We start from the raw sequence: 21655 nt of genomic DNA on the forward strand, positions 1-21655 counted from the left end.
GGAATAGTAGAGAGGAATAGAAGAGAGGAATAGAAGAGAGGATTAGAAGAGAGGAATAGAAGAGAGGAATAGTAGAGAGGAATAGTACAGAGGAATAGAAGAGAGGAATAGAAGAGAGGAATAGAAGAGAGGAATAGAAGAGAGGAATAGTAGAGAGGAATAGTACAGAGGAATAGAAGAGAGGAATAGAAGAGAGGAATAGTAGAGAGGAATAGAAGAGAGGAATAGAAGAGAGGAATAGTAGAGAGGAATAGTAGAGAGGAATAGAAGAGAGGAATAGTAGAGAGGAATAGAAGAGAGGAATAGAAGAGAGGAATAGAAGAGAGGAATAGTAGAGAGGAATAGAAGAGAGGAATAGAAGAGAGGAATAGTAGAGAGGAATAGTAGAGAGGAATAGTAGAGAGGAATCGTAGAGAGGAATAGAAGAGAGGAATAGAAGAGAGGAATAGAAGAGAGGAATAGTAGAGAGGAATAGTAGAGAGGAATAATAGAGAGGAATAGTAGAGAGGAATAGTAGAGAGGAATAGTAGAGAGGAATAGTAGAGAGGAATAGAAGAGAGGAATAGTAGAGAGGAATAGTAGAGAGGAATAGTAGAGAGGAATCGTAGAGAGGAATAGTAGAGAGGAATAGTAGAGAGGAATAGAAGAGAGGAATAGTAGAGAGGAATAGTAGAGAGGAATAGAAGAGAGGAATAGTAGAGAGGAATAGTAGAGAGGAATAGAAGAGAGGAATAGTAGAGAGGAATAGTAGAGAGGAATAGTAGAGAGGAATAGTAGAGAGGAATAATAGAGAGGAATAGTAGAGAGGAATAATAGAGGGGAATAGTAGAGAGGAATAGTAGAGAGGAATAATAGAGAGGAATAGTAGAGAGGAATAGTAAAGAGGAATAGTAGAGAGGAATAATAGAGAGGAATAGTAGAGAGGAATAGTAGAGAGGAATAGTAGAGAGGAATAGAAGAGAGGAATAGAAGAGAGGAATAGTAGAGAGGAATAGTAGAGAGGAATAGAAGAGAGGAATAGTAGAGAGGAATAGTAGAGAAGAGAGGAATAGTAGAGAGGAATAGTAGAGAGGAATAGTAGAGAGGAATAGTAGAGAGGAATAGTAGAGAGGAATAGAAGAGAGGAATAGAAGAGAGGAATAGAAGAGAGGAATAGTAGAGAGGAATAGTAGAGAGGAATAGAAGAGAGGAATAGTAGAGAGGAATAGAAGAGAGGAATAGTAGAGAGGAATAGTAGAGAGGAATAGAAGAGAGGAATAGAAGAGAGGAATAGAAGAGAGGAATAGTAGAGAGGAATAGTAGAGAGGAATAATAGAGAGGAATAGAAGAGAGGAATAGTAGAGAGGAATAGTAGAGAGGAATAGAAGAGAGGAATAGTAGAGAGGAATAGTAGAGAGGAATCGTAGAGAGGAATAGAAGAGAGGAATAGAAGAGAGGAATAGAAGAGAGGAATAGTAGAGAGGAATAGTAGAGAGGAATAATAGAGAGGAATAGAAGAGAGGAATAGTAGAGAGGAATAGTAGAGAGGAATAGAAGAGAGGAAGGATAATTGGACCGCCCCCGGGAACTTCAGGACCCATAATCAACTAGTGAGGAAATGTAGCCTGACTGCCCCCTGGTGTTCAACCCCGGGGGCACACGGTTCTACACAACAGCAGCAAACAGCTCAGAGACACGTGGAATAGAAAATGAGCAGAACCTGAAATGAATCATCAAATTACTGAGGATTTACAACACTCAGGTTCTGTTCAGATTGACACTTTTCATCCATTTATTATAGAATTTTCCAACTAAACACGTAAAGAAAACCCAAATGTATAGATAGAAGTATTGATAAATGGGCACTCCCACAATTCTTTTGGAATTATTTGATTGAAGATTGTTAATTGAAATAAAACTGAGTGATGACTGTACAGATTAAATCATGGTTGATACATTGTACTTACTCTGTCAGTTATGCATGTGATAAAAAGGTTTACCAGAATCATTCTCAATTCATTTTATTTTTTTTGTAACTTTATTGTAATGTCATTTTGAACATCGTAATATATTGCGTTGTTGCGGTACAAAGATTACATGGAATGGTTTAAAAAAAATTGTAATAATATCTTATTAAATAAATGTCAATATATATATATATATATATAGCTGTGGTTCTACCTTCCTTTTCCATTACAGCAATGATAAATATGTATTTTTATTCATTCATCGATAAAATTAAAAGGAAAAAACAAACATGTCATTTGTCATCAAGGTGTGAAAGGTGGCATGCGTCAGTATCAGTTAAGAAAATAACCTCAAGTTATTGGGGTGTTTGGGATCAAGCTCTTCAAATGAATTCAATCGGAAAATCTGCATTAAGGAGAGTCGGGCCGAATTAGCTCAGCAGCACTTCTCTAACCTGGCATGTGAAGACAACGATAACTGCATTAGTCTCGATGACGAGGACGTCTAAATGTGAGCATGATGTAAAGCAATGAATTCATAAGCAACTTCCCATTTGGACATTACACTGGACGGACATGAAAATCACCGATATGGCACAAAAGAGTGAACTGATCCGCACACTGAGGTTGAATCAAAGGAGGACACGTGCACATGATTTGTTCCTTCTCTCTGTGTGTTGTTAAACTGACAACACACAGTACAGGTTCCCGTCCCTGGTGTGTGGGTCGAGGTCCTGGTACACTCGCTCTTCGCGTCTGGAGGCTGCGGCAGAGTCCTCGCTGGGGGCAAACTGCAGGGGGAAAAGAAAGGATGGCACACCTGAAAACGGCGGTAACCGACAGCAACAGACATTTTTTGATGGTGATTGATTGCAGAGATGAAATGGAAAGGGTTAAAGGTCACCTCTCTGGGTTTGCCATTTGCCCCGGTGTTCACATCTGCGGGACAGAGCGCAACAAAAGTGTTTGCATGTTGTTTTTCTATTTGTGATTATGGAAGAGCAGAGGCCTCATGAGTACGGAGGATGACTCACAATGGACATGGCTTGTCTTGCATTTGACGAGGCACAGCAGCAGCACAAGAGAGACGGCCAGTAGCACGGCAACGGCCACAGTCACGGAGACGACCAGCGCAGAGACTTCACCTGGATGAGTGGGAGCAACTTTCATTCATTCATTCATTCATTCATCGTCTACCGCTTTATCCATTTAAGGGTCATGGGGGGGGGGGGGGGGGCTGGAGCCAATCCCAGCTGACATTGGGCAAGAGGCGGGGTTCACCCTGGACAGGTCGCCAGCCTATCGCCAGACCTCCAGAAACATACAGGGACATTTTCCATGATCTCCATTAGAAACTCACCCCCAGTGACCGTGATCTCAAACTCCTGGCACGTATTCTTGCCATGGTTTCTTCCCACACCGCACCTGTACCGTCCCGAGTCAGACTCGGTGAGCCTGCCGATGGTCACATTAAACATTGACCTGCTGCCATACTTGATTTTGTATCTGTCACTCGTAGCTATCTCATCATTGGTGTCGATGAGGAACTTGTCACACTCCTCCCTGCAGAGGAACTTCCTGCACCGCGGATGTAAGGACAAGCTGCATCGGACTGTGACGTTTCCTCCTTCGGCGGCGCTGTAGACTCTGGGTTCTCCAGCGACGACTTCGTCACACAGATCTGTTGAAAAGATGCCTGGTGAAAATATGGTAGACTACAGTCTGACTGTAGAATTTTGAGGATTCCTTTAAATTATTAAAAGCTATCAGCACAACATTATATACTGAGGGCGACATTTGCAGTTAAAAAAATATACTTGTCATTGCACTTGAATGTCAATTAAATATGTAAATATATCTGCAATAAACAACAATCGGCCACGGCGATCTGTGGTGGATGCACTGTAAAACTGAGGATGTAGTGAAGACTTTTAGTGTCAAATTATAACAGTAATAGAATAGAGAATAGAATATTAACAATAGAATAAAAAAGTAAATTTTTGAATTCAATTTTGTGGATGAAAATATTTGTCTGTCGGCTGATTGGCAGCAAATTAAGGAAGTATGTGATAGTTGATTCATTGTTAAATTGATTTTTTCAAGAAGTTTTAGTCACTAAAATTCAAACTAAATTCCTGTAATAGTGATGTAATAGTGATGTAATAGTGATGTAATAGGGATGAGTCTTTACTATACCCCCTGCTCATCTCTCACAATGTGTGTTGAATCAGTCCTGATCCTCTTTCATTTGCATTATTGGACAACAAGTCATTCACGTGACTCACAGAACCGCCAGCTAGCGAAATCATTTTTACAAAAAGTGTATTGGATTAAAACCGCCTACTGTCCCTTTAAGGTAGCAAGGCAAATGAGTCACTTTTGGTCCAGGGTTAGTGTACATGGACAAAGAATTTTATGTCAACTTTGGACATTCACCTCGAACTTTGAGCTCAAACTCGTACGAACCCACAGAGGACGCAGCGATGTAGCCGACTGTGTAGGATACTGCGTCGGACTTTTTCAGCGCTTCGATGACTGCGTGCACTTTTTTCTGAGTGCTGTTGTAACGTATGATGTATCTGTCAGTGTGAAGTCTGTTCCCGTTTGTTTCAATGAGAGTGTCTTCCTCTTCGCAGTTGGTCTTACGGAGGTACTTTTTGCTTCCTTCAGGCACATCGAAGCTGAACGCGACTCTTAAATCTTCGCCTTCCATTTTTGTATAAATGGCCGATTGGGAATGGACGAGATCGGCGAGTCCGTCAAGCAGTGCAGCTGAAAAGAAAGAACAATTCTGATGATCAGACTGCAAAACATGTCAATCTCGGCAGTTACGGTTCAAGTGTAACAGCTGGCAGTGTCCCAGCAGTTGTATAAGCGCTGTTATATATTTTCTAAACCGAAAATCATTGTTGTCTGCAGACGTCTCCTCGGGCTCTGGGAAACGATAACAGGCCTTTTCTCTATATTTTATAAGCAAAACTTATGATCACTCAAACAATCAGCAGATTAATCTAACGGACATGATAATGTACGGTTCAACTGCACGACATCAAACACGAGAGCAACATCAAACTCATGATGAATGATAAATTATTTCCTTTGGATCATCATTCAGACATGAGATATTACACATTAATGACAAAGTGCCATGAATATGGATCTAACACAGAGTAGAGTTGTTAAATGTAAAAGTACAGAGCGCTAAATTACACAAGAAAATGTCCATAAAGAGTTTGTGTCCCAGAATTAAAGGGACAAGTCAAATAATCAGTACTCACCGAACCAAATGAAGAAGTTGAAAGTGAAACTGCAGAAATCCATTCTGAATTTGACCCTGTTGGTAAATAATGTATCACTTTACTCCGTCCAGTCTGTCAGTCTGGTGTATGAAGGAAGAGAAGTTCCTCACGTTAACTTCCACTGAACTCCTCAGTTGAGTTACAGCGACTCTTAAACCTCTTCCCTCCCACCCCCTCTGTCATTCTCAGAACTGAGCTCTTACTCAACATCTCACCCTCTGTCTTAAATATAAACCTGTCGGTTATTGAGAACGATGACCTCATTCAGAAACTGCAGCAGGAAATTAGCGAAATATTTTGGGAATTGATGGCATCCATCCGTTTAGCTGACGACAAAAAGGTAATGATAATAAACATAATGTGGTGTTGGATCGACACATTTCACAACTACACTGGTCTTTATTTTGTTTATTAGCCAAGAAGCATCTATTCTACATGTTGTGGCAGTAAAGCTTGGCAATATTCCTCGATTTATCTTAATCAAAACCATTTTTTTAATGTGGTGCAGACCAGCGCGAAAGTTACCATAGAAACCAAACAAAACATTACAACTTAGTTGATGGCAAAATTGAACAAAAGAAGTATTCCATAACCACAAATTGTGACATTACATTCCACGTCTCACAAATATCTGTAACAATATGAACTTTTTCATCGCAGCCAATTTGTAGAATCTCTGAACATTCCCCTCTCAACACAACTAAATTCTTTATAAATAAATATGTTGACTGAGATATGTATGTATGCATTTATGTATATATGTGTATAATCCAGTTGACTTTACAGGAATTATTTTATTCTAAATCTCACACGTGATCTATGTATGTATGTATTTATATCAGGGTTTTTTTGTAATACAATATGCGCATTAGTAATTTGTTAACAGCAATAACAACACACAATTAATATACATGAAGGGGAAAAATGGGTTAAAGGTTAAGAAATAACATTTCATCAAAAAATATACGTCGGCTTTCAGAAGGAGGATGTCATCGAATGTTGTTTTGTTTCCAGATTCAAAATCACATTTGCTGTCCGAGTGTGCAGTAAATGTGGTCATCTCTGTTGTGGTGGTCGAGGCTCTCGTAGGCCGCGGAATCCACGACCTTGTGGTCGGGGTCTCCCAGTGCGGAGGCTGGGGAACGACCGTCATAGGGCCTGAACTGGAAAACACAGGAGAACTTTACAAGGAGCTTTTTTCACGAGGAATGACAGCGCACCTGAAGAACACTGGTGACAGCCCGGGTGGTTTTTAACTACAGGAAGAAGAAAAATACCTGTAGTTATCTCCGCTGGTCGAGGTCCTGCCGTTCAGATCTGTGGAGCCAAGTACAACAAGTACGTAAGTAGGTTTTGTTTGAAAGTTTTTTAATCACTGAACGTACAAGGAAGGAAGGAAGGAAGCTCACCAGCGCAGCCTCTTCTCTTCCACCGGTACAGCAGCGGTATTGAAGCGGCCAACAGCACCATCACAACCAGACGAGCGACCAGAGGCAAAGTCCAACCTGGATGAGAGACGAGTGAACCTGGGAACAATCGAAACACGATTATGTTCATGAAGATGGTTGGAAGTTGCAGTAGTGGTGTTGCTGATGGCTAATCACCAGGGTTATAGTTAAGATATGATTGTATTAAGTATTGCCTGCGTGTAGTATTACAATACTTACTTGTAATACGGATATTGTAGTTATTTAAAAAATACCCAATGTCTTATAATCTACAGTGTGTAATATTTAGAAGAATGTATCGATAGAAATTTAATATATTGTCCGTAACTATTTGTTCATATGTAATAATAATAATCATATATTTCATTTATAGAGGTATCATCCCCTGCTGCGTCGTGTTGAATACGGTTGTTGCACAAAACGGTTCCAGAGTACGTCACATTCGCATGTATTCTTTTGTGACACAAAAGCTGATCGTCATCATCATTAATTATAGTGCAGTTATTTTTGCTGCAACATAGAAAGAGCAAGTCTTCAGGGTGTATTTCCTCTTTTTAGCGTTGCTATTTTATTCGAGTTTAAAGAAACTGTGTGTGGTGTGTGTGTGTGTGTGTGTGGTGTGTGTGTGTGTGGTGTGTGTGTGTGTGTGTGTGTGTGTGCTTCTCTAAATGTGAGAGACAATTTTGTTTCAAAACGACCGCTGTGAGGACATTTTGGCCGCTCCTCACAATTTCAAAAAAATGTTGTGGTGAAAATAAATGACACTTTTCTTTAAACCAAACATATCAGGTCATTTGAAACTCAAGTGTCTCACGGGAAACAAAGATGTTTTTCACACCTCGAGAGACGTGAAGGAACATTTCTGTGACTTTTCAGTAGAAACTCACCGCCTCTGACGTTGATCCTAATCTGCTCGTATCCATCTTTACCAAGGGATCTTTTCAAACCACACTCGTACGATCCTGAGTCCGACATGGTCAGCTGCTTGATGGTCACATGAACTAATGTGCTTAACACTGGATAAAATCCTTCTTCATATTGAATGATATATCTGCCACTCTTCTTTATGTCGTCTTCTGTTTCTATAAGAACGTCTCCTTCTCCACATTTCTCCTTACAGAAGAGTCTCTTCTTTCCAGATAAAGAAAATGAGCATGTAACTGTGATGGCTCCTCCTTCTGTTCCAGTCCAGACGACCTCTGCACCAGCGAGACGTGTCTTACTGTCCTGCAGCGCTGCTGAAAGGAAGAAGGATCACAGTTACTATCTTCCTGTAAGATCCTGCAGGCTGATGATGAGAACTCCTGCTTCACACTGGGAGCTGCCCACTTCTACCACAGTCGCACAGCGACTTGATTCGGTTTTGATATTGTGCCCCCCCCCCGAAAAAAAAGATTTGGACTTTAACTGTAATTAATGTTGAAAAACAGTTGTGCAGATTGTAAATAGGTGATGAAGAGTTTGATAAAACTCACTATATGCAGCTGCAGTCATGACAACCGTCACAGAAAGTCACAGAAACTATATTTTGAAACTCGGTTTCAGTTGTAACTTGACGAATATGTTCAAAACTAAATCACCAGCAGTCAGAAAAAAGGTTTTGAATTATTGTTCCGTCAGATAGTTTGACTGTCGGGGCGTCACATCTGTGCAGATGTCGTTTATGAATCTTCACAAGCCACGCACCTAACGCATTGTGTCACTTAATATTCTAATTGAATTTCTTTACTTTAATGTTTCTGTTCCTGACGACACGCCCCTCAGCTCGTTTTTGCCTCTTTGCATGTGGAACAAGGTGTCGAGGTTTTGGTGGAGTTGATTAAAACGTCTACAATTCTAGAGCTGCTTCACTCTTCCTCTCAAGCTGCTTGTACAGAGCAAATTACAAATTACCATTTTCTGTCCTCTGCTCAAACATCACTCAACTTGCAGTTTCACTGAGCAAAGTGGTTTATTAAAAAAAACAAGTTATTGGGAGCAAGAGCCAGCGACTCTGCATTCTTTTGAAAATGTTGCTCGAATGTATTTTGATTGCCACGGAAAAAAATGTATGAGCTTCATGTGTTTTGTGTCAAGGAAAAGAAAAGAAAGATCACAGGAGCAAAGATATTAAAAAGTGAAGTGTACTCACAGAGAAAGAAGCAGATCAGGGTGTGAAGGACTTTCATGTCTGAGGCTCTGATGGTCTTTTCGTCGCCTCACTTCTCTCTTCGCTGGCGAAGCAGCTTCTGAGTTCTGTAAATGATCTTCACTGCGACGAGGAGTCCCTCCTCCAACCCAACACACACTCGACTCACCACTTCTCTGCATTAACCACCTCAGCTGCATGTCGTGCACGTTCATCTGCAATTTGACATATAAACTCTGCTTGCGTGACTTACGTTACTTAGTGACACTTGTGCATAAAAAATTATTTCACTGGGCTCAATAGAAGTCATTTTATATTTTGGTCAGTATGAAAACACAGCAAGATGCACTGACTCACCATAGTTCTGAAATCGTTCATAATATTTGCAGTTTATTAGGTACACCCAGATATAACTGATATCCAGAAGCATACCCCGCGCGTGCCTTGTGTAGAATATTTGTCCCAGCACGGTTTCAAAATGAGTTTGATTTCTTCCATTTTTTGTCTTTTGTTGAACTGCTTAACAGATGCGTCCTGCAAATGTTAATATGAAAAAAGCTATTTCAATATTAACCTTTAATTTAAGAGTTACCATGTACAGTAAGTTTGCCTGTAATGCTTATGAACTGATACACATTCCTATGGTTTACGGTGATCATTTATGCCAATGACTCTTTTTTCTGAATAAAGTCCTCAAAAGTCCTTTATAAAAATAACGTGTATTGATATTAGGAAGCTGTGTTTGCATTAAAAATCATATTGCACTATGCTGTGTCATGTGGTTACCCCATCTACTTTAAAATACACTTTTGCAGCAACTACAATATAAAACAATATTTTATCGATGTTATAAATACAGAGTTCAGCCAAAATTTGCATGTAAAAAGAATCAGATGCAGAAAACCAATGTGTCTTCCCTGCAGCACCGTGTGATGGAAACACTGGTCTCATCAACAGCACAGGTGGATTTCACCAAAAAACAAAACAGCTGAGGGAGATGATTTTATACCCTCCTTCCCCGTCACTGAGGCTGAACGCAGCCGAACGTCCCTCCGTAGGAATGACTGCAGGGAAGACGACGCCCTCATCGAAACGCGCGGTCGACAGAGCTGGGGCACGAAGATACATCCTCAGATGCGATGGCGGCTTGCACGTGGTCGTCATGGTGCTGCCTCAGTCTGACGCAGGGCGGTGCAGCACAGGTTCGGTGTGTGAGCAACTCTTCTTCCGTTGGAGGAAATAACCTTTTATTTGGCAACATAGACAAAAAAAAGTAAAAGGACCAGCAGATCAATCAACAACTGATATGATTATCAATGGCAGCAGCGGGGGAAAAGAATATGATGCTTTTTGGACTATTGCTTGTCTGATGCATCACCTCTGTTTTTAACTCTGATGAAGGAACATCAGTAAACCGCAGAACTGTCGACTACTAGTCGTCTCTGATCTATTAACCGACCTGTAGTTCCTCACTCGAGGTTCCTTCAAAGTCCAGCAGGAAGTTACAGCTAGGTTTTCATTTCATTTCATTTTCCCTGTCGCTCGCTCTCCCCCACAACAACATCACGTACTCACTCTTCTCGTGGTTTCGTTGCAGTGAAAATCTCTTTCTCCCAAGTAAAGACATTGTTGCCTCACAGCATTGCTGGGAGAAGAATATTGTTTTCACCCGTGTGTGTGTGGTTGTGTGTGTGTGTGTGTGTGTGTTCAAATCAACCCTACAACTCATGAACAGATGTTCAGTCAACTTTGTGGGGATATTACCTGGGAGGGTTTTTCCAGATTGATTAACTGTTGGAGCAGATTTGTTGTGGGGGAGACGACACAGTTCGCTCGTACCTGGAACTTTTAGTCCCAGGAAGAGCTTCAAGGTTCCTGCAGACCGTTGTTCACCTGTGTTACCACCAGGTTCTAAAGACCGGGGGGGGGGGGGGGGGGGGGGGGGGGGGGGGGGGGGGAGATTAGGTAAATTAGGCTGCTGACACATGAACAACCGACCGCTCCATGAAGCTGTTCCACTTCAGTCCACCAGGCGGCGCTAATGCGGAAGGCTGCGCCACAACGATGGTGCTATGTGAATCAACCAACACTGCAACAACAGAAGGCAACTGGTGCACATTGAATTCATGCTGCTCTACATTGTGATTTGATGCTTTCAAAAGGGACTGAGTCAACGCTGGAAAAGAGACGAGCAGTATTCACAAAGCACATTCAAAACACCCAAAATGAAAACGAGCTATTGTGGAGATTGACAGTCTGAAATAAAATGCTGCAGTATTTGACCAATCAAACCCCCCCCCCCCCCCCCCCCCCCCCCACTGCAAGCCCTTACTGTACTTTTGTGAAGTACCACCCTCCTGAGCAGGGAGAGAGAGCGAGAGAGAGCTAAATAGAGAACGATTAACAGCGGGGCACAAGCGCTGCACACAGCTCTGCATTGACGCAATGATGCAAAATAGTTACAGATATTTTCTACACACACAAATATTCTACACAACGCACACACAGGGTTGTTAACTCTCCACTGGCTGTCCACAATCTTGTAAATGTTATGAGACTGCATCAGTGTCATTATTCACAGGAGTCACTTATTAACGTAAGTCACACAAGCAGAGTTTATATGTCAAATTGCAGATGAACGTGCACGACATGCAGCTGAGGTGATTAATGCAGAGAAGTGGTGAGTCGAGTGTGTGTTGAGTTGGAGGAGGGACTCCTCGTCGCAGAGAAGATCGTTTAGAGAAGTCAGAAGTTGCTTCGCCAGCGAAGAGAGAAGTGAGGCGGCGAAAAGACCATCAGAGCCTCAGACATGAAAGTCCTTCACACCCTGATCTGCTTCTTTCTCTGTGAGTACACTTCACTTTTCTGTCTTTTCTCCTAGGATTTTCCTTCTTTCTTTCTTCTGAGTCAAATGTTCAAAGTCAGATGAGTCGCCTGTAGTTCATCACCAGAACTAGTGATCACCTCACGTACGAGTCAGTTCCTGTATCAAACTTGTACGCTTCACAGTACGCGTTTAGTTCCCCTTTTTTTTGTATTTACACTCGAAACACTGACACTGTCTCAGTCGCAGCCAAAACATATTTGACCAACATTTTCAAAGGTATACAGAGGTGGTGCCTCTTGTTTTTTTAATAAACCACTTTGCTCAGTGAAACTGCAAGTTGAGTGATGTTTGAGCTGAGGACAGGAAAATGGTCATTTGTAATTTGCTCAGTACAAGCAGCTTGAGAGGAAGAGTGAAGCGGCGGTAAACCGCTCTACAACTGTAGATGTGTTAAACCACACGACCAAAACCTTGACACCTTGTTCCACATGCAAAGAGGCAAAAATGAGCTGAGGGGCGTGTCGTCAGGAACAGAAACATTAAAGTAAAGAAATTCAATAAGCATTGACAGAATATCGTGCGGTGCGTCGGATGTGAAGATTCATAAACGACATCTGCACAGATGTGACGCCCGACAGTCTAAATATCTGACGGAACAATAATTCAAAACCTTTTTTTGACTGCTGGTCTGATCATTTTCGTACAGCAGCAAACTGACGGTTGTTTTACGTGACAATTCTTCCAGCCCATATTAAATATTCATGTCAATTATCGGAGTGATATTTAAGAGCCCGTTTTAAAGACACATTGAGTCTGAGCACAAAGTGAGTAGATCGGTCTGATAACGATTTATTAAAAGATCGGACCTAACAGGATGGCGGTGTTTCTGCGACTTCCTGTTATGGTTGGCATGACTGCAGCTTCATGTCACTTCCTCCTGCACATGCTCTCGTCTGACTATCAGCACAAACCTGATAATCAGGTAGTAGCAGCGAAGTTCAGTTTCATCGAACTCCTGAATTAATTATGACAGTAAATTATTTTTTTTGGGACTATATCAAAACTGAATCAAGTCGCTGTGCGACTGTGGTAGAAGTGGGCAGCTCCCAGTGTGAAGCAGGAGTTCTCATCATCAGCCTGCAGGATCTTACAGGAAGATAGTAACTGTGATCCTTCTTCCTTTCAGCAGCGCTGCAGGACAGTAAGACACGTCTCGCTGGTGCAGAGGTCGTCTGGACTGGAACAGAAGGAGGAGCCATCACAGTTACATGCTCATTTTCTTTATCTGGAAAGAAGAGACTCTTCTGTAAGGAGAAATGTGGAGAAGGAGACGTTCTTATAGAAACAGAAGACGACATAAAGAAGAGTGGCAGATATATCATTCGATATGAAGAAGGATTTTATCCAGTGTCAAGCACATTAGTTCATGTGACCATCAAGCAGCTGACCATGTCGGACTCAGGATCGTACGAGTGTGGTTTGAAAAGATCCCTTGGTAAAGATGGATACGAGCAGATTAGGATCAACGTCAGAGGCGGTGAGTTTCTACTGAAAAGTCACAGAAATGTTCCTTCACGTCTCTCGAGGTGTGAAAAACATCTTTGTTTCCCGTGAGACACTTGAGTTTCAAATGACCTGATATGTTTGGTTTAAAGAAAAGTGTCATTTATTTCCATCACTGATCATTGGTAAAAACTCAACATAACTATTTGGTTCATTAATATTCTGGCGTGAGTAACAGAAAAATGATTGACTCTTTGCAGACGATTTCAGGAGAAAAGCACCAGGTCGCCAGGTTTTATTTCTGCCCTTTTCTGATTATTTGGTTGTTCACAGCCACAGCCACTTTGAAACCAACCCGGACTGTCCGACCCTCGTCGGCAACAGTCCCAGCAGCCTCCGCCGCGACGACTCAGAGCTCGTGCTCCAGTGCAGGAAGCTCCACGCCTTCATCGGCCGGCAATGAAAGCACCAAGCAGCCTGAGACGTCACCTGCAGGTCCAGGTAACTCACACATCTGAAGGTGTCGTAGTTCAACAGCACTGCATTCAACAGGAGACCCTCCGGGTCCCTCACGCAGCTGTTGGTCCAGTTGTGCAGGCTCCAAGGAACAATGTAACTTACATCGACCCGGAAAAGTTCCAGAGTAAAAACAAACGTTTGTACTTCTACCACAGATCTGCTGCTGTACGTGAGCCTGACTCTGGTTTTCATGATCATCGTATTATTAGTGGCTCTGCTGGTATTCTGCAGGAACGGGGCCAGTAAACCCAGAGGTACACGCACACACACGCACACACACACACACACACCACACACACACACACACACACACACACACACACACACACACACACACACACACGCACGCACGCACTTTTACATTCGATGTGGATTTCTTATTTGGATCTGCACAAAATATCCGTCCCCCCAAATATTTTGGATTTCATCAAGGTGCCATGAATTTTTCTGTGGGGAAATCTGTGAAAATATTAAAAACAACAAAATCGCCCTATCTCACAGTGTTGAGGAAAAAGTTTCCTGGATCGGCCCCTTTGTCCAGATGCACGCCAAACTCTTGTTGGTTCGTCCAAGTTTTGTGGAAATCCGTTTCTGAGTTTTTGAGTAATCCTTCCGACAAACAAACAAAGTGACTTGGATGAAAACACGACGTCCGTGGCGGAGGCGATTAAAAAAATGTTTGTTAATGCACAACATGTAACATAATGTCAACTTTTCCACTTTTGACGTACTGCTTGGACACGTTCAAAAAGGCAGAGTTCTTTTTCGTGGGGAAATGTAGCTTCCTCACAGTTGCATGTTTTTCGCGCCAGTGTGTATGTGACAGTAACAAACAAGTCCAATTCTACTAAGTACAGCTTCACCTTTTCCAGAATTTCCAGAGTCTCTAGCGGAGGATGAGGTGAGTTTGAGTACAGGTGGGTCATTTCAGCGCCGTGGGTGTTCGTGCAAGCAGCTGATATTGATGTGAGTCTTCTCCTCCTCCTCCGCCTGCAGGAGAGCCGAACCTACGAGGAGATCAGAGAGGAGCGCGGAGGGAGTAGATCTCCTCCTGACCAGGTTTCTACGGTTTACTCTCTCGCACAACACGCCAAGCCAAACGCAGTGGAAACTACAGACTGCTACAGCCTTGTCACCGCACCTTGTTCTCAGAAGGAAGTAAGTCACAGCAGAAACGGTGCATTTAGATTGAATCCATTGAAACAATTACGTATGCAACACCCAATACTTAAAAACTCGCAACACTCTCTATGAGCATATGTGAAAAAAAATGTCTCATTTAATAGAGTGTTTTATGAGAACAAATATAAAACATAACATCTACCGTGGCAATCAAGAGGCAAAAGTGTTTGTTGACTGCCTTTCAACAAAGAGACACTTTATAGATTTGTGGTAGTTGCTTTGAGGCTGCTCCGAAATGCAGATACTAATCAAAAATACTCAACAATAGATTTGAAGATAAACGTAAATAATCATAAACTGATCACAAAACGCTGCTCAGACAAAACAAAATGAAACACTGTTCGAGCGCAGCTGTGTGGCTTCCTCTTCTGGTAAAAGGAAGCGCATTTATTTTAAGTGATCCTCCGGAAAAGCCAGTGAAAATATTTTTTATCATCTGAAATATTATAAGAATATCAGAACCTAAAGAGAAGAACTATTAAGAAACTAAAACTTGAGTCAATCTGTATGTTTTCCGTACTGAGTGGGACAATTTACAGCAGTTCTCTGCAATAATGATATATCTCTAATAATTTGTCATTGGTGGACAATATTATAAGCCATAAAACATCCCATAATACTCTGTCACAGACAGTGAACTGTTAACAGCAAATTAGTTAGTGAATTCATTTATATTCAGTTCATATTCGTGACCTGGTTGAGGTTTCTAATGCACCTGACCGGCACATATTTTCCGCGGATATTTGTGTTAACAACTCACCTGCATCGCCTGAGTTGAAATATCTCAACTCGAGGGAAAAGTATTCGCGTGAAGCGATGTCGCGAAAGCCAATTTAGCGATGATATCCCCCCATTTTGTCAGGGCTGAGAGGGCCCTCGGAGAACCGCCACAATTGTTTTGAAATGCATAGCTCAGTCTCTCAACAAATGTGTTCAGTCAATTTTGAATTCATGTTACGACACTAATTACTGAGAAAACACTGATTACAAACAAGAAAACCTTTTAATTCCAGACTTTCCAGGCCCCTCCCACCCTTGGGCCCTGGGTAGTCTGGCCCCCCCTTTTCCCCCCAATGCTTACGCCCGTGATCACAATTTAAAAGTACAGTATATAATCTTCTGGGATCTTTGCAGCTCTGTAGGTTATAAAAGAACAACACATTCATGGAGATTTACTCCGGTGTGATCACTTGTACCCGTCTTAGGCTGAAGAGGACTCGAGTGCACTCACCTACTCTGAGGTGAACACTCACAAAGGTGCGGCTCCATCGCCCAACGGCGGCCTCTACGGCGACGTCAGTACTGTCATCTACTCCGTGCCTCGGCTTGCTTAAGTGAGTCAGAGCCAGCCACGACGAAGACGCTTCGCTTCCTCTGCACCCCGTCGCCTCTGATGGGAATTATTTTTTGTATTAGTAGATACAAAATGGAATTGATACTGTATTTATGTTTAAAAGCTCTGTACACGATTGTTTTTCTCAGAAACCATTGTTGACAGCTTTATGTTTTTAGGTTGTCCGTTTGCCCATCTGAGTGAACATTTTTAATAACCTAGCATGTTATATTTTTGCCTCAAAACATAAGTTTATTTGGGTTTTAGTGGCTTTAGTGACTTCCTTTACTAAGATATTTTTATGACTCACTATATTTCTTAAATAACTATATTTTCAGATAAAAAATATATTTATAATTAAATGTATTTTGACATTTAAAAAATACTTTACTATGGCATTACTATGGCTTAATATGACATTTTTATGACATAATATAGTATGAAATATTACATCCTACAGGGACATTGTGGGCCTTTTTTATTACTTGGTAATAATTTGAAAGTTATATGACTTGTTACTGAATGTATTTAAATAATGGTCAATAAAATTATCAACACAACAGTAAATTACATATTTTTAATTAAAATAAATTTGACATACATTGGCATTTTAAACAGTATATGGTCTTTTATCTTTTACAAAACATTTCTATAAATATTCTTACTGCAGTGTGTCCGACTACAGTATGAACAGCAGCTGTTTACACCGCAAGCAGGTTGATATTGTTGAAAATAAACTTAACCTGATTTACCGTTAATGTTCATTTGTCCATCGGGGTCACGGCACGTGTTTCAAACAAATGTGGCAACACCAACTGAACACAAACATAATATTAACACAGATTCACGTCATGTGATTCCTTGACTGCAACGCTGCTTGTCCATGTTGTCGATTTAAAAGGAACGAAGAAACACATTGCAAAAACCTATTTAACTTAAGATGTAAAACAGTAAAATGGAAGACAATCAAATGGATAATGTTTCCCTTTACAACCTTACAGTGATCAAAGAAGAGTCAAAATTACAAAACAAGAAACTAATACAACATGTGCGTGTGATGTTCAAATAAAGGAGTGTCACGTAAAACAGAAACGCTGTGGCACATTAAAGGTAAACACACTCGGGAGGGAGAGGAGGACGGTCACGCTGACAGGATAAAAAGCTGCATAGAATCAATATCACAACTCTCTAATGTAGAGAAGACGACGTCGGAAGGTCGCGTGCCGTTTCTACTCTCAAGCAGAGTCTCAAGCCAAAATATACTTTTCACTTTTTCCTGGATTCCACTTCGAGAACAGTTTCACTATACGACTCTGCTCTTTAGTGTCCAAGTACAAATTGCGCAGCGTGGATTCACCTTCGTCACCTTGTTCAGAGCAGGAGAGGAAAAAACTGAGGCCTGAACGGACAAACTGTTAAAACTAGAGTTCTGCATCGACCCGAACCTGGAATCCAAGTCTGCATCATGTTTTTGTTTTTTTTGTGTTAAATTATTATCATGTACAGTTTTAGGCCAGATTGATATGAAACATCTGCATTGTATAAACTATTTTCTAAAAGAAAAGTTCATCCTAATGCATTAAACTAATCAAACAAGTTTCACGTGCCTTTATTTTGAAGGTTCGTTGTCATGTAGCAGAGCTCTAGTCCAGAGTGAAGACCTTCGGCTCTCCTGCTCCAAAGTCCAGGCGACCCCCAACTACAAAGTAGACGGCCGCTTTATCGCACGAGAGGATAACAACATTTGTGGAAGAACACAGATGAGAAAACCTTCGAGATGAAGAATCATGTTTTAAATCTTAAAACCTTCGCTGATCCTGTGGGACGACTTCAGCTCTGACTGCGTTTGAAACCCGGACAATTTAAAACACCATCCTTCATCTGGAGGATTATTAGTTATAAATACATTTCAGTGACTCGGTCAGTTCTCGATATACAATAAGATACTTCACATGTAGAAAAATATTATTACCCTTGTTACCTAGTGATAAAATAAAGATTTAGGATTGAGAAGCAAAAAAGGGCAAAGTGCAAAAACAACAGAGGCTTTACAGAGATCGTTTGTGCAGATGTGTTGCCTCCAACATGGCCTCCTGTGACCAACGGTTTAAAAGGAAAATGCCCATTAGTTCATGATCTTGGATAAAGCAGGTACAATGTTCCATCGTGTCAGTGTTTGAAATAAAAAATAAAAAGTTTACTGCTGGAACACGGAAGAAAATCCATCAGAAGCATCCTGTCCGAGGCGTCCGTTTGGTTCAAAGTCCATGTCTGTGTGATACAGTGAAAACAGAATAAATAATATCAGAATGATGAGCTTGTTTTTCCCCCATCAGAGTAGTTCATGGACAGGATTTTTTTTTCGGGCAGAAATGTGGTTCCTTCACAGTTCAGACGGAACCAGGACGTCTGCAGCCACAGTGAGTTGCTTCTGTTCAACATGATTAATGTCACGTCTCGTTCCACCCAAAGTTATCGTATTCAAATCGTTTCCAACCAGGAAGTATAAACCCCAAAGATGTAACTGTAATAAAAGATCAATATTCCGTTATCTTAAATTCATCAACTATGCTCTTATTTATTGACCGGTTTGTCTGTATTTTAAAGAGCCACTCCAGTCACATTTTAAAGAATATAAAAAATAATCAGCCCTGCCTAATACTTTGTTTAACATCGTTTACCCTCAAAAAAGTTTATAAACAACCCTCTGAAATGGGGCTGGAAACCATCCACGCTCTCCCTCCCTCATTGAGAAATTCGGAGACTATGAATATTCATGATATGCAAATAACAGCGGCAACATCGGCGAGATTCTGCAATAAAACTTTCACGAGCTGCTAATGCTAATGCTAACTGTCTGCTGACAGACCTGCCGCCCTCTCGCGGAAGCGCTGCCTCTGCTGCACTGGAAGTTTCCGGTTGCTTTGCCTACATTTCTATACTTGACAGCGACTGGGTTTTCTGTATTTGTGACATGAAGTGAGGCCAAACCATCTTGGTCGCCCCCTGGCGGCTGAATGCAGTATAGGTCATAAAGTCCACCTCCTTCATGTCACACAAGTACAAGTCATGATTTACAGCTGAGACTGACTCACGATTTGGCCGGAACCTGTTATCAGGAGGAGCCGCGATATCGCACTTGCACTCCACGATTACGACTCTGGCTCCGAATGACGTGAAAAGCGCAAGATGGCAGCGCCCAGCTGTGATTCGAGGGCTTTCCCTTAATGATAACAGCGTTTATCCTAAGGGCTGCACTGCTTCTCTGCGACCACCAGAGCGAGCTGAAGCCTGCCGATCGTTCCGTAGGGGGACGACGACGACAACATGAGAGCAACGAGGTCAAATATACAGAGAAGTGAAGTTTAGGTTGGCGGTTTGAATCCCTGGATTCAAGGGGAAACATTGTGGGCAGAAAAGGAACAACTGTCCTCCTGCTGACTGACTACAGTTGTGGTGCCTCAACTTCTCCAATGGAGCTTTAAGTGCAATGGGAGAAGAGAGAAGGCGCTATGAAGCGAGTGAGAGTGGAAAGGAAGAATAAAATTTAAAAAAAGAGCTGAAACCTTGAAAACCGGCTCGGTGAGAAGCGGAGGATAAGATATCAGGACCATGCCGAGAGAAGTGCTGACCTCATGAAATGAATGGATCCGACCAGCGGCTAAAGTTTTCGCCTTAAATTAAATTCCCCAATTTTAGATCCCACTAATAATCAGAGTAATTTGGGGGGAAACATTCGGCACTGTTCATTTAAGATGCAATAAATATGATTGTCGAAATGCACAAAACTCATAGTTGTGTAGGGACCTGGCCCACGGTGCCGCAGAGGCGGCGAACACGGCACTTTTAGACTGAAGGCTCATAATGGTTACATTTGGGCCCAGACTAAGGAGAAGTCTGGAATCAGGAAAACAATTAGGATAGTGAAGGCAGCGATTCGATTGGTTGCGAGTTTGAAACTGTCTTAGAATTTGATTTTTCTGATTCGATTTGAAGGTAAAATTCACTGCAGCCTCCTTATTTTCTGAGTTTTGACCTTCATTTTGTTTCAGATTTCTCTGAATTTGTAGAAACTGCGCACGTTTTTTTCCCATACAAAAACCAAAACCAACTTCCATAATCATCTCTCAGTGTTTTGTTATGTGTATTACCCTGTACACGTTTTTTTCCCATACAAAAACCAAAACCAACTTCCATAATCATCTCTCAGTGTTTTGTTATGTGTATTACCCTGTAAGCGATTGGATGCTATTGTAAAATGCAATATTTCCCCGTCTTTTAAGTCCAATAACAATTATTCATATTCTCAAACTTTTTTTCCACTGCAGAAGTATCTCATTTCATACGCATGTTATTGTTGAGTCTCCGTTATTGAAATCAGCCGACAGAAATCACAGCCTGATACGGAAATCGGGTTAAAAATTTAAAGTTTTCTTGATTTGGAGGGTTGTGATGAATTTGACGTCTGGTGATTTTGCACGTTGCTGCTGAACTGTCACAGTGTGTCGTCACTTTGGTGTTTGAAGGAGGGAAGAAAGTGATGTTTGCTCTCTGGGCTGCTGAGCCAGGCGTTACCAGGCCTGCTGTTCCACTGCCGTCACAGTGTGGCTGAACTTTGGCGTCTGCGTCGCGAGCACAGCGGAGGCGGGTTCCTCGGAGCCGGAGGATCCGTCCGTCACAGTGTGGAGATGAAAGGTGCTGCGAGTGTCTGGAGGGAGGGATCGATGTGTCGCCCTGCTGTGGAGCACAGGCACTGCTATAACTGCTGCTGCTGCATCAGCCGCCTGTAATGTGGCATGACTTTACTCTCGGGGAGGTACAGCGCCATCTCCAGGGCGACCAGGATGGTGAACTCAAACGAGATCAGCTCCCTCCTGCTGATCCGGAAACGCTCCTCCAGCTTCTATAGACACGATGGAGAAGAAGGAGTGAGAGACAAACTAACACGTTTTGATGTTCAGGAACATGTTTTACTTCCTTGTCTTTTCGCTATTCTTATTTTGTTAATTTCAAATAATAAAAAACAAATAATTAGACACTCGTCTAAACCATCGTGTGGTAATTTGAGATGGGAATTGACACCATAACCAACTGATCAAAAAAATGATTTCCATTAATTAGATTCATTCATTAATTATTTTTCCAGATGAACTCATTAATCGTGACAAGATTATTAAAAAAATTCCGGAGCTCAACATGACGTCCTCAGATTAGTCGTTTTGTTCGACAAACAGAATAAAAATCAAAAATATTCACAAACACAGAAATGCTAAATACTAGACAGAGCAGATGTTTGACATGTTTAAAAATGAATCCATTAATTGTCCGACTAAAGAATTGTTTCTTGTATGATATATTTGCAAATATTGGTAAATATGATGAGCTCCATTCACCCCCTTAACGTCGGCCACATTACTTCATAATCAGGTTCTTAGGACAAAGACAAGGAGGGTTGATGTTGTGTCTGTGT

At 41.6% G+C, this 21655-nt stretch overlaps 4 protein-coding genes across 11 annotated transcripts in view; 1 reads left to right on the top strand and 3 right to left on the bottom strand.

Annotated features, from left to right (window-relative positions):
• Positions 1-2021: 2021 nt before the first annotated feature.
• Positions 2022-5407, bottom strand: LOC118316977. Of its 2 annotated transcripts, none has more exons than XM_035645329.2 (6): positions 5225-5407; positions 4593-4718; positions 3307-3627; positions 2981-3091; positions 2851-2885; positions 2022-2737 (listed from the first exon to the last, which is right to left on the bottom strand). In XM_035645329.2, the coding sequence occupies exons 1-6, from the start codon at positions 5265-5267 to the stop codon at positions 2627-2629; spliced, it is 747 nt and encodes a 248-aa protein (XP_035501222.1). In that variant the 5' UTR covers positions 5268-5407; the 3' UTR covers positions 2022-2626. The 2 variants fall into 2 exon arrangements, with proteins under 2 accessions (XP_035501222.1, XP_035501220.1); XM_035645327.2 differs by having other exon boundaries at positions 2023-2737; positions 4383-4718; positions 5225-5406.
• Positions 5408-5638: 231 nt separating this feature from the next.
• Positions 5639-10013, bottom strand: LOC118316979. Of its 5 annotated transcripts, XM_035645334.2 has the most exons (6): positions 9254-10012; positions 8825-9036; positions 7581-7931; positions 6655-6771; positions 6523-6562; positions 5639-6408 (listed from the first exon to the last, which is right to left on the bottom strand). In XM_035645334.2, the coding sequence occupies exons 2-6, from the start codon at positions 8859-8861 to the stop codon at positions 6114-6116; spliced, it is 840 nt and encodes a 279-aa protein (XP_035501227.2). In that variant the 5' UTR covers positions 8862-9036; positions 9254-10012; the 3' UTR covers positions 5639-6113. The 5 variants fall into 5 exon arrangements, with proteins under 5 accessions (XP_035501227.2, XP_035501230.2, XP_035501225.2 ...); XM_035645337.2 differs by having other exon boundaries at positions 6655-6750; positions 8825-10013; XM_035645332.2 differs by having other exon boundaries at positions 8825-10012.
• Positions 10014-11511: 1498 nt separating this feature from the next.
• LOC118316976 (CMRF35-like molecule 1) lies at positions 11512-18498 on the top strand. 3 transcript variants are annotated; one of them, XM_035645326.2, is made up of 7 exons: positions 11512-11667; positions 12835-13185; positions 13485-13652; positions 13826-13924; positions 14543-14571; positions 14667-14828; positions 17806-18498. In XM_035645326.2, exons 1-7 carry the CDS (start codon positions 11631-11633, stop codon positions 17830-17832), a joined length of 873 nt encoding a protein of 290 aa, XP_035501219.2. In that variant the 5' UTR covers positions 11512-11630; the 3' UTR covers positions 17833-18498. The 3 variants fall into 3 exon arrangements, with proteins under 3 accessions (XP_035501219.2, XP_035501217.2, XP_035501218.2); XM_035645324.2 differs by lacking the exon at positions 17806-18498 and adding an exon at positions 16058-17782; XM_035645325.2 differs by lacking the exon at positions 17806-18498 and adding an exon at positions 16058-17782 and having other exon boundaries at positions 11519-11667; positions 12838-13185.
• cables2b (Cdk5 and Abl enzyme substrate 2b) overlaps positions 16749-21655 on the bottom strand; it is a 30188-nt gene continuing 25281 nt past the window's right edge. Inside the window, exon 10 of the mRNA XM_035645314.2 lies at positions 16749-21088. Within this exon, the coding sequence (XP_035501207.1) occupies positions 20942-21088 (147 nt within the window). The 3' untranslated portion in view covers positions 16749-20941. The remainder of the gene's footprint in view (positions 21089-21655) is intronic.

The sequence above is a fragment of the Scophthalmus maximus genome, chromosome 3 (assembly GCF_022379125.1).
Source record: "Scophthalmus maximus strain ysfricsl-2021 chromosome 3, ASM2237912v1, whole genome shotgun sequence".
Classification (NCBI taxonomy): Eukaryota; Metazoa; Chordata; class Actinopteri; order Pleuronectiformes; family Scophthalmidae; genus Scophthalmus; species Scophthalmus maximus.